The sequence below is a fragment of the Hetaerina americana genome, unplaced genomic scaffold (assembly GCF_022747635.1).
Source record: "Hetaerina americana unplaced genomic scaffold, ioHetAmer1.1.p SCAF_1, whole genome shotgun sequence".
NCBI classification, from domain to species: domain Eukaryota; kingdom Metazoa; phylum Arthropoda; class Insecta; order Odonata; family Calopterygidae; genus Hetaerina; species Hetaerina americana.
In genome coordinates this window covers 64,322,984-64,339,198 of record NW_027286069.1, presented here as the reverse complement: position 1 = coordinate 64,339,198, position 16,215 = coordinate 64,322,984, and the positions used below count along the sequence as shown (strand labels likewise).

Genomic DNA, 16,215 nt, shown 5'->3' with positions numbered 1-16,215 from the left:
AGTGCTCTTTTCTAAGGATATAAGACTTGAATGATATTAGCAGGAGAGACAAGAGTATTGGAGGTGAAGGAAATGAGGTGCCACTAAGGAACAATTAAATAAGTTGGATAGACAAAGAGTACCTAAAGTACTAAACCAACCTCCGGGTTGAATACTGTGTTTATTGTTTTTTTAGACAAAGAGTAACAAATGAAGGACCTCAATGACTAAAAGTAAAAAGAGAAATGATACGGAAAACACAAGAAGTTGATGGAAACTAACTGGACAAATCATGAGGCATAACAGCTAATGCACACTTTTATTAGCGGAAACATGGCGGGGAAGAATTACAGAGGAAGACAAAGTCCAAGGATGAAACTACAAATACCAGGTAAGGGAGAATGTCAGTGAAGGAATGAAGAGATTGGTGGGTGACAAGACGGTTTTGAGAGCTGCTTCATACACGTATTACCCTCCTTTGTAGACTATAACCATGACATGATTGAATGGCTTATGTGTTCTGATGACCCCTAGCACTGGGCTGGTTTATTATCATTTCTCCTGTTAGGGTCACCCAGATAAGTCAAATGGTAGAAGCCCCACAAAAGCTGGTTCAGTGTATCTGCTCCTCACCAAAGGGGCTGCAAAGGCATCTGACCCCAGTGAGGCAGCCATTTAAATGATGGGAATTCATTAAAAACATTAGTTAGGAAGGCAACAAGAAGATAAAGTAAGTTGCACGGAAATATGCAATGGAGAGGAACTGAGTTTGTCGGGATAGTAGTGGCATTGAACAAAAATGTAAGGAGAATAATAGATTAGAGACAGAATTTTATTAACAGAGGTAAAAGCTGAACCAACAAATTCAGTTCTTACTTAGGTGCTATTTTACACAAGTAACCAAGGGAAGAAGGAATTGAATGTATAATTCAAGAAGAGGAGATAATTTTTGGAGTACCTATAAGAAACATTTAAGATTAATGGAGAATTACAAAAAGGTGGTGGGCAAAAGGAGAGATAGGAGTGGGATAGGAGACTATATTTTAGGAACGATGAAGGAGGAGAACACAATAGGAGTTTTGCAAGAGAAATAGTTTAATCATTACTAACACATGGTTTAAACATCAAAATATGTGTTAGCACAAAGTCTGTTCAAAACGTATGGCGAATTTTTAATTTTCACGGGTTACGTATATTTGATTTTTGATTTTTTGAGGCGTTATGTTGGCACTTATGTCTCTCACTTATGCCGAAAAGTTCGGCCATTTTGAATGTTCAATTAATTGTTGACAGCTGTTTTGCTTGGATGTGTTTTGGCTTGCCTTCAATTTTTGCCTGCTCCAAAAAATGGGTCAAAGAATTCGAATCAAATTTTGTGTGAAAAATGAAATTAAGTGCACGGATGCATTCCGAATGTTGACTGTGGCATATGGAGAAGCTACCTTGGACCGAAGCAATGTTTATTGGTGTTAGAAAATGTTCTCACAGGGCCGAGAAGATGTGAACGACGAAGAGCCTGCCGGACACCCAAGCATGTCAACATCAGACGAAAACATTGATGAAGTGAAGAAAATAGTATTGGCCAATCGTCGAATCGCCATTAGAGAAGTTGCTGAGGACCTGATCGTATCGATTGGCATTCAATAAGTTCTCTTGGGTTTCCCACAGGGTCAGGTTGCAGTACACCGACGTTTCGATGGCTGACTCTGCCATCGTCTTCAGGGTGAAGTTCAGAGCATAAAAAAGGCCTGGTAAGGCCATGCATACATTGGGGAGACCAGCCGCACCATAGAAACATGCCTGCTACAATATTTGTGTAACTGAAGTCCTGTTTGTCTCAGAGTGCTAGGGTTTAGTTTACTGATGGAGATCCAGGATGGTCAATGATAGGCAGGGGGGTAAGTCATGGTTATCCATTATCATCAGTTCTTGGATTTTATCCATTTGTAACATGTTTACTTTTAAAGTAGTACTTACAATTTAAAAGTATTATGTTCGTAGCCCATCCATATATTTTCCTCTCACCAAAATATAACCTGGGCTTACTCGTGAATTAGGTTGGACAATATCTGACAGAAACGGGATGTGTCAATGAATATGTTCGTGACGAGCATAAGTACATATATTCAAATGAAATGATTATTTAACATAAAACATTTTCAAAATTCAATACTTGAGAAAAAGTAACCATGTTACAAATGGACAAAATCCAAGAACTGATAATAATGGATAACCCTGACTTACCCCCCTGCCTATCGTTGACCATCCTGGATCTCGTAGTAGTTTTGAGGGGAGGCGACCGACAGCTAAGGTCATTTGCGCCATAGGGGATGGATAGGAAAGGATGAAGAGTGGAGAGAAACCCGGCGTCGGCATTAGCCTACTCTTTACGAAAGGCGCCAAGGGGTCCGCAGCTTAACGTCCCATCCGACGGACGGCGTACTCACTCAAAGTGCCCTCCACAAAGCACCTCAAGTAGGGATCGAGATACCTCTGAAAAATATTCAACATCCTGGATCTCTATCAGTAAACTAAACCCTAGCACTCTGAGACAAACTGGACTTCAGTTACACAAATATTGTAGCAGGCGTGTTTCTATGGTGCAACCGGTCACCCCAATGCATGCTTGGCCTTACCAGGCCTTTTTTATGCTCTGAACTTCACTCTGAAGATGATGGCAGAGTCAGCCATCGAAACGTTGGTGTACTGTTACCTGACCCGGTGGGAAACCCGAGAGAACTTCTTGAATACCATACGCCGAGAAATCCTGAGATCCTTCATATCGATTGGCTCTTGTCATTCAATTTTTACCAATGATTTGGGCATGGACACGGGCCGCCCCGAAGTTTGTACCAAAACTGCTCAATTTTGACCAAAAACAGCAACGCATTAACATTGCTAATGAGGTGTTGGACTCTGTCCGTGATGACCCAAATTTGCTGCAGAGGGTCATAACTGGTGATGAATCATGAGTTTATGGTTATGACATGGAAACTAAAGCTCAATCATCCCAATGGAAGCTGCGGGAGGAACCAAGACCGAAAAAAGCACTCCAAGTTTGGTCGAATGTGAAAGTTTTGCTTACCGTTTTCTTCAATTGCAGGAGCCTGGTGCATCATGAGTTCTTGCCAGAGGGTAGAACGGTAAATAAGGAATATTAAGTGCAATTTATGTGCAATTTGTGCAAAACAATCAGCCACAAGTGCCCGGATTTGTGGAAGAACAAAAATTGGCTTTTGCACCATGACATCGCCCCGGCTCACACATCGTTACTTGCGTGCAAATGCTTGGCCAAAAACAACACACTAATGATGCCACAGCCACCGTATTCCCCAGAACTGGCCCCCAGTGACTTTTTCTTGTTCCCGAAACTAAAGAGGCCCATGAAAGGATGACGCTACACTATGATTGACTAGATAAAGACTGCATTGGAGGAGGAGCTGAACAAGATCACAAAAAATAATTTTTTGAAGTGCTTTGAGGATTGGAAAAAACATTGGCACAAGTGTATAATACCAATGGGTATGACTCTGAAAGGGAGAAAATAGGTGATTATGAATAAATAAATAATTTTTGAAAAAACACAAAAGTCACGATACTTTTTGAACAGACCTCGTATATGTATGTGGAAATGCCATAGGATTCAAAATGATATCAATTAAGATAATAATATTAATATAAAGATTTAGGAACATCATAATCATCTCTAGTTAACTAGTTTACTTGAAGTGGATGTGGATTCAAATAAAAATTTAATGCTAATGATGCGTAAAAACTGATTCAAGAGGATAAAAATGGAAGATCGATGCAATTGAATGCAGAAGCTTTAATCAAGATGAAAAAGAAAGAGAACAAGCAGGTAGCTGAAAAATTTCTGACGACAAGGAGATTGGTGCAGTAGAAAAAATATGGGAACATCTAAAAAAAATGGCTCAAAAATAGCTAAAAAAAATGAAAAAAATAAAAATAACATAAGAGTAAATATTAAAGAGGAAACCATATATTGTAGAAAACATGGCCTGGAAGAATGGTGTCAGAAGGAAATGGATGAATGCAAAAAACAAAATAAGAGAAAAAAATGCAAAGAGATAAATAATAAATGAAGGAAAAATATTTATTGGGTGAAATAAATATGGTGGTACAAGCAGTGCAAGGCTATGGAGTGTTTACAAAGAAATGGTGAAATAGGTGTGCTTTACAGCAAAGTGAAGCACTGCCAAGAAGTAAGAAAGGGAAATCCATGCACACTACCAAAGATACTTTTAGTTTAGACATAGAAAGAGAAATGAGGATGATAGAAGAGAGTTGAGGATAGTTAAATTACAAACATGTTTTATTTAGAGATAAAAAAGGCATGAAAGGAAATAAAATTGATCAATGGGATTAGATAATATTCCCATAAAACTACTCCAGAGTTTAAGAAAACAGGGACAGAAGTTTTAAGAGCTATTTTGTAGCACTTATAAGAGAGGAAATTACCAGGATCAGTATGAGAAACAAGAAAGTTTCCATACCATAAAGGGAAAACAAGTGTACATGACAATACAGAACAATAAAACTGATTTCACATGCAGCAAAAGTAGTATTTATGATTTTCAACAAAAGGATAGAGAAGAGGGCAAATGATTGCTTAGGGGATAATCAGTTTTGATCTAGAAGTCGAGAGGCATGGGTGATGCCATTGCAGTAATAAAGCAAATAATACCTTAGAAAATCTAAAAGATGGTTATTTTGTTTATTTAGAAAAATGGAAAATAATGAGTTTCATGCTTTGATTAAACACTTCTATTTAAAAAGCTTCCATGACACCAAATGACATCAAAGCCAAGTTTCATGAAGTTCATGGCACACGCAACTGTTTACAATAGGATAAATGAGTTTAAATGTGGCTGTATATCCACAAATGGGGCATCCAGTGGAAGTGACTTCCTCTGAAGTGATAGACAAAATATATGATACGATTTTGAGCTATCAATGAATCAAAGTTTGTGTAATATTAGGGGCCACAAGCATATCACAAGGAAGTGTTTTCAATTCAGCATGAAACATTGGGTGCGAAAATATCTCAGTCAAATAAAAAAATGCAAAATAGATAAAAACAATCAGGTGGTGTATTTAGACGCTGATATGGCTTTTTTTCATCATAACCCGAAGAGTTTTGAAAGAAGACATTTTGCTTTTCCACATCGAGTACTATCATTAAAACCTAGGTTTTGTAACCTGTAACGAAACCTAGGTCTTAATAAAAAATACCCTAAGTGGAAAAGCAAAGTGTCTTCTTTCATCATGAAGGATTTCCACCATGTTATAACTGAAACTGTTATTTCTGAAGAGTTTTGCAATCAATACATAATTGTGGCTGATATATTGATACACTTCTGGTGCTCAAAGACAAAGGAACAGCTGAAATGGAGGATTTCTAAAAGCGATGTCACTCCAAAAGTGAAGACAGTGAAATCAGCCACCATGGTGATGGCCATGATTTTTTGGGATACATGCAGAATCATCAACATTAATTAGCTGCAAAAGGGATAATTGATAAATGGAGAGTATTATGCATCATTATTGCAAAGGTTAAGTGAGAAAATCATGAAAAACCATCCTCATTTGGCGAAGAAAAAAATTCTCTTCCATCAAGACAATGCACAGGTGCACATCTGCACAGTTTTAATTGTGAAAATTATGGAATTTAATTTTAAATTATTACAACATCCTCCGTTTATACTCAATTTGCCCCCCCCAGTGGCTTTTTTATTTTTAAACTTGAAAAAATGGCATGGCAAAAAATCTTTCACATTGAGCAAGTAGGTCATCACCAACACAGATGCCTGATTTGATGACTTTCTGAAATCCTACGTTTTGGATGGCTAAAAAAATTGGACAAATGCCAGGATAAAAGTAGTCGAGATGCTAAAAACAATCTCCAGGTTAAAAACCCATGATGATGGTGTTTAGCCTGCCAGTCCAACCAAATCCTACCCTAAATGATGCACTACTGTTAATAATAATAGTACTGAAATAAAGGTGTAGAGTTATTCCAAAACAAATGAGGAAATTTAATGGAAATGAAAAGGAAGGAGTACAAGGAGGCAGTGAAAACATTTTGAGAAAAAGGAGATAGGAAGAGTAAAAGAAAGAGAGGAATGTATAAAAAATAGATATTGAAATCTGCAAATAAAACTAAAGCTACAGTAAAAATCTTTAAACTTCTCTGGAAAATAAATGCTATCTTAATACTATTAAAATTTGATTTTCGAATCAAAGGCCTAAAGGCCTGTAGCCTTTGCCTTTTTAATAATTAATCTTCTCAAAATTGGATAAGACCTGTGAAATTTAATGGACTTGAGAGTATTCTCTGTTAAAATGAGTAAATCACATTATATATTAAAGGGGCACACTCAGGAGGCACCTAAAATTCCTTCTTCTGGATGGAGCCTTTCATTAACTTTCATCCAATCACAATCTAATTGCTAGATACAATTTTTTTTCGACTTCAACAATGAAAACTGACGAACAATTGCATTTTTATTTAAGTATTAAAGTGATATTTTCTGTGTAAACTCATTTTATTCAAAGCAAACTCGTTTAATAACTATCATTAACTTTTTAACATTAAATATTTCCACATGCACTAAATTACATAGTTACATACTAAATCCAGGTCAATTTAACATGGCATAAGAACCCACATAAACAGGTCAATTTAGCAATGCAAAACAACCAACATAAACAGGTCAATTTAAGATTGCAAAACAGCCCACATAAATAGGACAATTTAACATTGCAAAATAATTAAAATAATAATAAAACTGTCTGCTATGGAAATGTTATTTTTTGGAAATATTTAGCCAAACGACTAAAACAGCAATAACTATTTTATCTTAAATTTATGGTCTGATATTATTTTCTAAGGTATACAGATTTATAAACTTACCTTTTCTTACTAGTAGAAGTATCACCATCTTTGCTCTTCTCTTTGTTAACTTCTTTTGAAATTTCTTCATAATTTGAATGGAATTCTTGTCCTGCCTTACATGAATGATCTTCAGTCTCCTTTTTCATACTTTCAGAGGAATTCTCTTTCTTGATCAAAACACCTGAGTTCTCTACATCCTCTTTCATATCTTTACAATTTAATTTTGTATCTTCCTTAGAAACAATCAATGGTTCTTCTAATTTTTTCCCCTCCAATTCTCCACAGCTTTTATCAGCATTACCAGGATCTAAAAATCAAACAAAAACAGATCAAATAAATCAAGAAAGCCGCAAAAACTTCCAAATTATAAACAATGAGTAAAAACAAAATAATCACCAGCTAAACACTCATTTTGAGGACTGCTTTCACCATTTCCTACAGCCAAGTTTTCTGACACCTTTTCTGTTGCATCAGGTGCTGGACTGTTATTTACTTTCTCTTCCTGTTTCTCTTCTTCTTTCTTCCTTGCTTGCTCTTCTGCTTCTTTCAGAGTTTGTTGAAAGACTGTGCTGAATTTCAGGTTTTTTATCTTGATTTTTGATTTAGCTTTACTTTCTGAAAAATAAAATGAATATTTTCAACAACTTACATTAAAACGCAACACATATTCTTAAAAGAAAGAAAATATATAAGAATGAATTAGTACGGGGCAACAGTATTTTCACTATGAATACAAGGCAACCTATAACCACTAGCATCCCAAATCACAAATTCAAATACAATTCCAAGGATTTGACAGATTTACTTGACTGAAATGAAATACTATATTTTAAAATATCATGACTTCAGTAATAATTATCACTAATGACTATGACATGCAAAACCAAAATTCCAAAATATGAGAACATTTTATTCTGGCAAAAAAGAAAATGAAGTAAGATGAGTTGATGTTTTGTCATAAGTGCCATGAACATGAATGACATGCAACTGAAGGCATTTTGGAATATGGTACAAAATGGATCTCAAGGAGATAAATATGCATAATTTTGAACAAATCAGGAAAACTTCAATTATAGTCACAGAAAAGAGGCAGAAATCATACGTCACTTTACCTAAAATGGCTCAACTGCCACTTTAGAATTAACCTTCAAATTAGTTATCTCCATATGATAAGAGATTAAAAGGACAATATGACTTCATGTATGCATGAAATTGGAAACCTATTTTAATATTTTCAAAATAAAGGCACATTGTAGTTAGTATAGAAGTTTTCAGTGGATACTAAATTCTTCACACCACCCCAAACATGTATGAGACGATAAAAATAAATTTATTTATTTAACAACATTATTGGGGAAAGATTGAAATACTGCTGATAAGGTCAAACACTAGTAATATCCTCTCTAAAGACGGTGATCACAATAAAAAATTTAGTTTTATTATGTTTAACAAGTTACTCTGAAAAGTAATAACCCCAGAGATCAATCAATGAACATGTCAATGCAACAATTTCAGAGAATAAAAATCATTCCCATTGACTGGGTTTTGAACCCGAATCCCTCAATAAATGGCAGTTCTTTAGGCAGATAAGGTACCGAGGCCTCCTCTTACATAATAAGTCAATACATATGTTAATATACAGTTTGGGTTCCAAATGCCGCTCATTTTCTCTGCCTATTTACAAAATGTTAAACACAACATCAATAAGTTAAGATTCCCCGAGTTAGTCCCAACTGGCTGAATTCATTAGTTTTATAATATAATTGAAGTTACACAAAGGTTTGGCATTATGTTGGCATTGCTGATACCTAAAAGTTACACTGATGAGCAGGAATTGAAGTTCAAAATCATACTCATTAGTTTGCCTTGATTACCATTAAGTCTAATTCATTTTGGTCCATCTGAAAATTCTACTTCTAAAAGCTCCCTAAATCTAGGAGAAAAGGATTCTTAGTCTGGATTGCTTAGCTTATCTAATCAATCAACAATTTACCAGATTTAATAAACCATTAAGAGATCTGCAAATGCAGGGTGCGGCAACATATAACTTCCTTTTTTTAAATACAAAATGCTTTCAAAAAAGGAAGCTATGCCGCTGTACCCTTTATTGTTAAATGATCACTGTGTGATTTTGTCTTCAGTGAGCAAAATTTTCTCCTGCATAAAAATTCACCCAAGTTTTACACCAAATGAAACCCTATTTTATTAATAAAAAATATTTACCAGGCCGATAAATGAAATCATCATCAGGTAAAATCATATGAAATTATCAAGTTGAAAGTACTGATTATAGATAGTATATAAAATTTCATTTTCCAATAAACATCAGAATGAAGGAATTTCAGTGGAATTTAGGTCATTGAAGGAGTAATGCATCTTATAATGATAACTTTCCACACATTATTTTCCTGATTCCTCTAATTTCTGAATTCTTCTGATTTCCATATCTGTTCTGCAGTTGTATTGCTAGATAACAAGTCACGCAGTCCCATAAATGCTTGCTCTTGAATTATATTAGCATAATTTCTACTCAACATACTTTGCTAATCAAACAGAAATACAAAGATTGACCAATTAATGCTTATTAGTAGAGTTGGGCAAGATACCAGAAATGCATAGCCAGCTAGTAAACAAAAGATGCAGTATCCACTCCATTGGCTAAAAACAAAAAAAAGAGGAGTTGGTGCCTGAAAATAGAACCTGGAGGCCCCGGGTTCAATTCCCAGGCACCCTCAGTTTTACCCAAGCTATCTGATTTGCTGGTACAAGAATTTCCTTGGAAACCATTATTGACACAGGGAAAGGAACTGCGCCCCCTCACCCTGATGTGTGAATTTCACATGCCAATGGGCTGGCTCACCTACCTATTAAACAGACCTTAGGGTAGATTACTATGTTATTGAAAAACACTAAAACTTTTTGAACCAAGCCATGAAGCAGCTACAAAGGTGAAACTCTACAATTAAAAAAAAGATTTGTTCCTAATACTGCCAAGTCATGAATTAGTTCAAAAAAAACTGTTAGAGGTATTGATAAATAATTAATCAATTTATACATTTCATAAAATGATTGTCTCAAATTAAAAAGCAAACCAATGATAAAATTTCACTCCAGAAAGAATCTGAATTGCAACACTCATTAGGCTGCAGTTTTTTGAAAATTCAATTTATTGATCACAACACACAAAATATTTTACATGTTATCATACTAATAGACTTCCATGTAAAGCAACATTCTGCTGGGTTTAAAAATTAACCAAAGATCCAAATCAGTACCTGCCTTGGAAATGTCTATCTTGATGAGTGTACCTAAATATTTGACTAACCATGATGTTCAGTCAGCAAATTCTGAGAAAAACCAGTAGTTCCCAGTAGGATACAGAATACTTATGCTTGAGATGGAATTAAAATGAGGGTTAGTCATTACCAAAATCTTTCTCTTGTAAAACATAATTGCTTTCTTTCCACAATCAATCCTAGATCCTAAACCATACTCTCCTCTGTCCCTTCATCGACCAATGCATTTAAATTCACCATTATTACCAAGTGTTTCCAGGCTTGTAATCAAATATTTATTCTGATTGATCATACAAACTCTTCTTCCTCCCGGTCAATAGTTGCCAATATGTCTGGATACCTTGGATACCACTAAATTTTTTTAGTCCACTTTTACATCTACCAATCAAATTTTATCAACCACCAGCTCTTTTTTCACTACCCTTTTCACCAGTTTCTTAATCAGTACCTGAGCTACTCCCATGCTCACTCTCACTCCTCAGCTCCCTGCTATTCTGAAACTATAATGTAAAATAGTATTCCTTGCTCTCTCCATCTTATTTTACACAATTCTAATATATCCACACTTCTTTTCTCCATTCTTCACTTGGTGTTTTCTGACTTTAGAATTCAAAGTGCACATTCTAACAGGTATTGTCTTCTTCAGATTCTTCTCTCCTACTGCTTTTTGCTCAGCAGTGCAAGGATTTCTTGTGTTGATAGTGGGGACCTTACCCACCCCACTACTGGACATGATACCTACCCCTATCGGCTGGGTTTAGTAGTTGACAGGATTCATTACTCAAATAATACCACATTGACACAGGAAAGATAGGCAAGGTGAAAAATAGAAAGGTGAAAGTGTTAGTGGTTTACTTCTGTGAGCTACCTTCCTCAACAGTGTTTTTAACATAAAGCCATATAATGGCCACTGCAATGGGCTCAAATGCCTTTGCAGCTGCCAGCCTCACTGAGTGCCTTCATCTACTGATTATATAGATGCTCTGTGGACCATCCTTTCTCTGGATATCACCTTTCATCCACGGGTGATACTAACAGTTGCAACTATTACCTTCTCAGCCAGGAGAGCTCTCTAAAGGTTATTGGAACACTCAAACCCTACTATCACTTCAAGGTTGATTTATGAAAATGGTTAAAGGATTATCTAGTAATTTCTCTGTCATGAATGACTATCTAGATGATTAAAAGTGAATTTTCCTCTGCAAGGGTTAATCATACGGTTGTTTAGGGCTAGTCTGTTTAACTAGCATTTCTAAAGCTGCACATTATTTCTGAAAAGTTGCTTATATATTATGCAATATACATGACTCAAAGAGGCCTTTAATATGCAGGATGGCTGTGTCTCACCTCCAACAATATCATCTGTGATGGATAATTTTGGGGAAAAATTATTTCACTTTATTTTCAGACATTTGATAACACCAGTTCCAATAAAAAGCATCATGATGAGGAACATTATCATTAAATGTGCTTTCACATCAATTGAGCACTTAATCCTTTTTAACAACCGAAAAAGCCTCAGGGCATGGAGGAGTGCTCACAGGAGTTAGCCCAACGCTCTAATTAAAAATGAAATCAACAAAACTTCTGGCATTTAGAAAGATCTCCCTTCCCAGACTATGGTAGCAAGAGAAATACCCTTGGTATTATGCACTCTTTACCTTTCCCCACCCACTTTGCTCTTCTGACAGTGCACGGATACTAGTTTCATCCATTGAAGCTGAACTTTGGGACTGGATTGGGAAGCCTTTGGTTGCAACAAACATATAGTAAGAGACCACATCCCCTAACCAATTGGAGGTAGGATACAGAATATTGCATACATTATCAATTTGATAGATTTTTCCCATGCTCTTATTGCACCCCCTAATGTAACCTGACATCAAGTCTCAAGTATTAAGTGTATGGGTTCAGTATCCAAACTTACCTTCTTTTTTATTACAAGGGAATTTGATTTCCAAGGAACCCAGTTGACTATGCATTCCTAATTGAATAAAAGAAAATGCTCTTTTCACCATCTATCTATCTTATCTTAACCTCTATTTTGTAATGCATATTTGCTGTAAATCCAAAACTTGATTTGGAGTGCCTAACTTTTCCTTTGCTGATGCTTTTTTCTTTTTGGCTACATCAAATACTCAGCAGAATTAATAGATGTAATAAAATGAAAGGTAATAATTTGCAGTCATGGATATAGTCAAAAATCAAAGCAATATTTGCCACCACCAATCATAGTTATCAACGCAAAGGTTAGTTTGATAGGCAAGGGTAGAGTTCGCCTAATATGAAGCCCAATGGCATGTACAACAGGGTAGGGTGGCTAGCTCCTTTCCCTGTACTACCAATGGCTTCCTGAAGACCTGGTATCCGAAAAATCACACAATTTGGTTGAAGTTGAGGGTGCCCAGATGCATCCCTGGGAACAATGAAAATTGTTTGTCCACACATTGTTAAATTTAAACAGAATGCATTGTACAGAGTGCGGAAACCTAACTTCCTTTTTTGAAAGTATTTTGCATTTGAAAAAGAGGAAGTTATGCTGCCGCATCCTGTATATGAACAGGGAAAGTGATTCGAAGAAGAAAGAGGTCTATTTTCTGAAATAGCTGTTTTTGTCATTTCCAATTAATCCTCAATGATTTCATTGATTATTTCACAGAAGATAAGCTGCATTCCTCGAAGTACTTACCTACGAAGTACAATTTTCATAATATAACCATTGTCAGCAATGTGCATTTTGGTCATGTAAATTGTACTTATTTAGCACTAATCTGAAAATCTCCTTTTACTCTGGATTTTCACCAGTAAATAATAACAAGGACAATTACCAATAATCAAACCTTTGATGGTGGAAAATCCACCCAGGAGGGAATAAAACTGACAATCTCAAGCATGCAGGTGAGGATGTTACCCTTCCACCACTGGGGCTGGCAATGTTTTTTAATACGCTGGGTGGTTATTTTTCAGGGTCTGAAGAATGCACAATTAAAAATTATCTATGAATCATAAAGTGCATCCACAGATGAATTCTATACTTACTTGGTTGCTACAATTACGAGCAATATAGAAAATGAGAAAACTATGTAAATTAATGCTGGACTAACAGCAATCGTTTAAAATAAATTAATATTCTCATATATTTCCAAGGGACACCTTAAGAAATTTAGGGTAGCCACTCATTTTCTAGACTTCCTGGTTTTTTGACAACATGTTCACGATTAACATTCTGTCAAATTTTTCTCTTGAGAGCATGGAAGCTGACTGGATGTATTTTTAAGTGGATCATCTCTAATTATTATACATGTCATTATAATCATTCAAGTTGGCCCTACTATAATTTCAGTTTTTAAAGGTCCTGCACGCTCACAGAACCATGGCAAACACACATTGATCTAACAACAAAAAGGAATATTTTTTGAACCAGAAATTTCTAATTACCATTAACATTTTCCTGATTTGAATATCAAATTCTCAAAATAATGATAGCATTCACCTGAATATTTGAAGAAAATGAACAATATCTGACTTTTTCTACCTGATTGGTTTCCATAACATTAATGAGGTGATGATTAAATGGGCTACAAAAATGAAAGTATGTTTAATTAAAAAACACTAATAAATCAGTCACTAATGAATAGAATGGTTTAAGGAATCACTTTGCGGAAGTGATTCATTTCAGAAAATAAATACTTGGTTATTCCACATATATTCAGGTCAGGTACATCTTGAAATTATCAGGACAGGTCAGGTACATCAGGACCTGTCATCATCAGCACCTGAAGATGACTTTGTAAGCTGAAACCCGGGTCGTGTTTAATAAAAAAATATGTGAGGAATAACCAAGTATTTATTTTCTGTAATCAGTCACTATCTCTCACAGAAAAAATATCAATGTGAGAATGAGACAAATTGAGCATGTGAGTGACCTTGTTAGCATCAATTTCATGAACCACTGGAAAATTGCATAATTATAAGGGGTACACTAATGGAGATAATGTGCTTAAACAAAAATAACAAGACAGTGGTTTTGTTCCATGATTAAACCCATAATATTTGAAAAAAATTGGGTTGGGGCAAAAAGCAAAGCTTTAACGCACTAATGCATGCAAATATTAAATGATCTTATTAAATGTAAATGAAGGAAAAATATAAGAATAAAAATACTCCAACAATGTGGGACCAGTACTCAAATAGGACAATGTGACTTACAAGATATCATGCTACTTTTAAAATGAGATCACAAAAAAATGATGACAGGCCTTTCCATTCCATCTTTCTTTTGTAAACTTGCATTCATTCCAGTACAATGATTAGCTTGAAGTACCTCGAAAATTTGACATTACACTACAAGGAAGTCTTTCCTATTTGATGAGTTCCCCACCAGGTAATTTTTGACAGAGAATAATAGACAAATAGAATGGAATTGTTGAAGACTTAATCCTTATAACCAGTAAATTTCAAGATCATACATCTATTGAACTTGAAATTAAACCACGTGGCTTTTCCACATAGATTTTCTATGTGGAAAAGCCAAGAGGTTTAATTTCAAGTTCAATATGAAAATTTTCCACCTGCGATACCAGAAACTGTTTTATTTATCATACATCTTATTTATCAGTAATTTGGGAGACAAGAGCATTTCACATTGCACCAGGAAAAGCAGGGGTGAGAATTCCTCTTAAGTGTACACAGTCTATTTTGCCCATTCTTCAATGTTCAATATGCATATACTATTCAATATCTCATTTTACAAGAAGCACTTAACCTACAACAAAAATACAAATACAAGGAGTTTTATGCCTGGACCAAGGGAACAATTTTAACTTCAAAATAAAATTCATCTTTCATCATGTTGAGTAGTTAAGAGAAATGCGTGAACTAAATGTCAGCATGAGGAACTGCACGAACAATAAAAGCAAAATTTGAAACAACAGCATTGAAAAGAATAAGAGAACTCTATGAAAACAGAAACAAGTATCAGGCCAAAATTTTCAGGTGTAACCAGCAGTTTTAACTGTGGTTTAACTGTTTTAATTAAAAGTGGAAGTTGTTTAAGAAAGTAAAAATATATGAGCATCTGTTTTAGGGGAACATGGTTTCAAGAAGACAGTCATTGAGGGATGAAAGAATGTAAAAAACTCAATGAGATACACAAAACAAGCGATGAAGATGCCATAGCGAAGAAATATGTAGATTACGATGAGGTTAGCTATGAGAAGAACTGTGTGGAAAACTGCAACAAACCATTCAGGATTGATGACCTGAGACAATGACTACTGTATTTGTAATGCTGGGAGATGAAAATGTGACTATGCATCTTGTTTGATGTTTTTTAATACAATTCAATCAGTAGAGCTCATCATTTGCTGACTGATAAAGCAAAATATATTTGGGGATATGGCATAGACACTTGCTAGATACAAAAGCATTATAATATCAAGACAAAGCATGAAATGTCAGTATTTTTTCACTTAAGAGTATCTAATTTAAAAAATTTGCTGAAAAATCTTTCTTGGTATTACCAGCATTAGACAAGTAATCATAAAAGCCAAGACAAAAAGGAAATTCAGGGCATTCGACAATTATATTTAATGTAGCACTAAAAGCTCGGACAAACATTTCTATTAGATGTTACAAAAGGAATATTAGCTTCCAAAAAAATCCAAGCAATGATACATATTCCTGGATGAGTACAAGTTTTGAGCAAGTGCAAAGTACATTGTGAAAATCTGCAACATGGATAATTTCTTCCTCGACAATCTGAGGTCTTTTGAATGATTAGTTTTACTTATGCACATTTCCAAACTATTTTTAATCTCTCCTCTCACCAGAAAAACGTTGAGTGTTGCATAGCAAAAAATTAGTTAACTGAATTTGTTGTCTCAGGCGTAACTTTGTGGAATTTGCATAACATATTGAAATGTAATGAAATAATTGACTTTGTAATTCCACACACTTTAAAATAAATAATACAAAATTTAAAATAAAGTGTGTGGAATTACAAAGTCAATTATTTCATTACAT

At 35.0% G+C, this 16,215-nt stretch overlaps 1 protein-coding gene across 3 annotated transcripts in view; it reads right to left on the bottom strand.

The window, feature by feature from the left end:
* Positions 1-16,215, bottom strand: part of LOC139692468 (uro-adherence factor A-like) — a 53,644-nt gene that overhangs the window by 33,426 nt on the left and 4,003 nt on the right. For all 3 annotated transcript variants that reach the window (XM_071590687.1, XM_071590694.1, XM_071590702.1), the window contains exons 2-3: positions 7,292-7,510; positions 6,914-7,202 (exon numbers count right to left, since the gene is read on the bottom strand). In XM_071590687.1, coding sequence (XP_071446788.1) covers positions 6,914-7,202; positions 7,292-7,510 — 508 coding nt within the window. The remainder of the gene's footprint in view (positions 1-6,913; positions 7,203-7,291; positions 7,511-16,215) is intronic.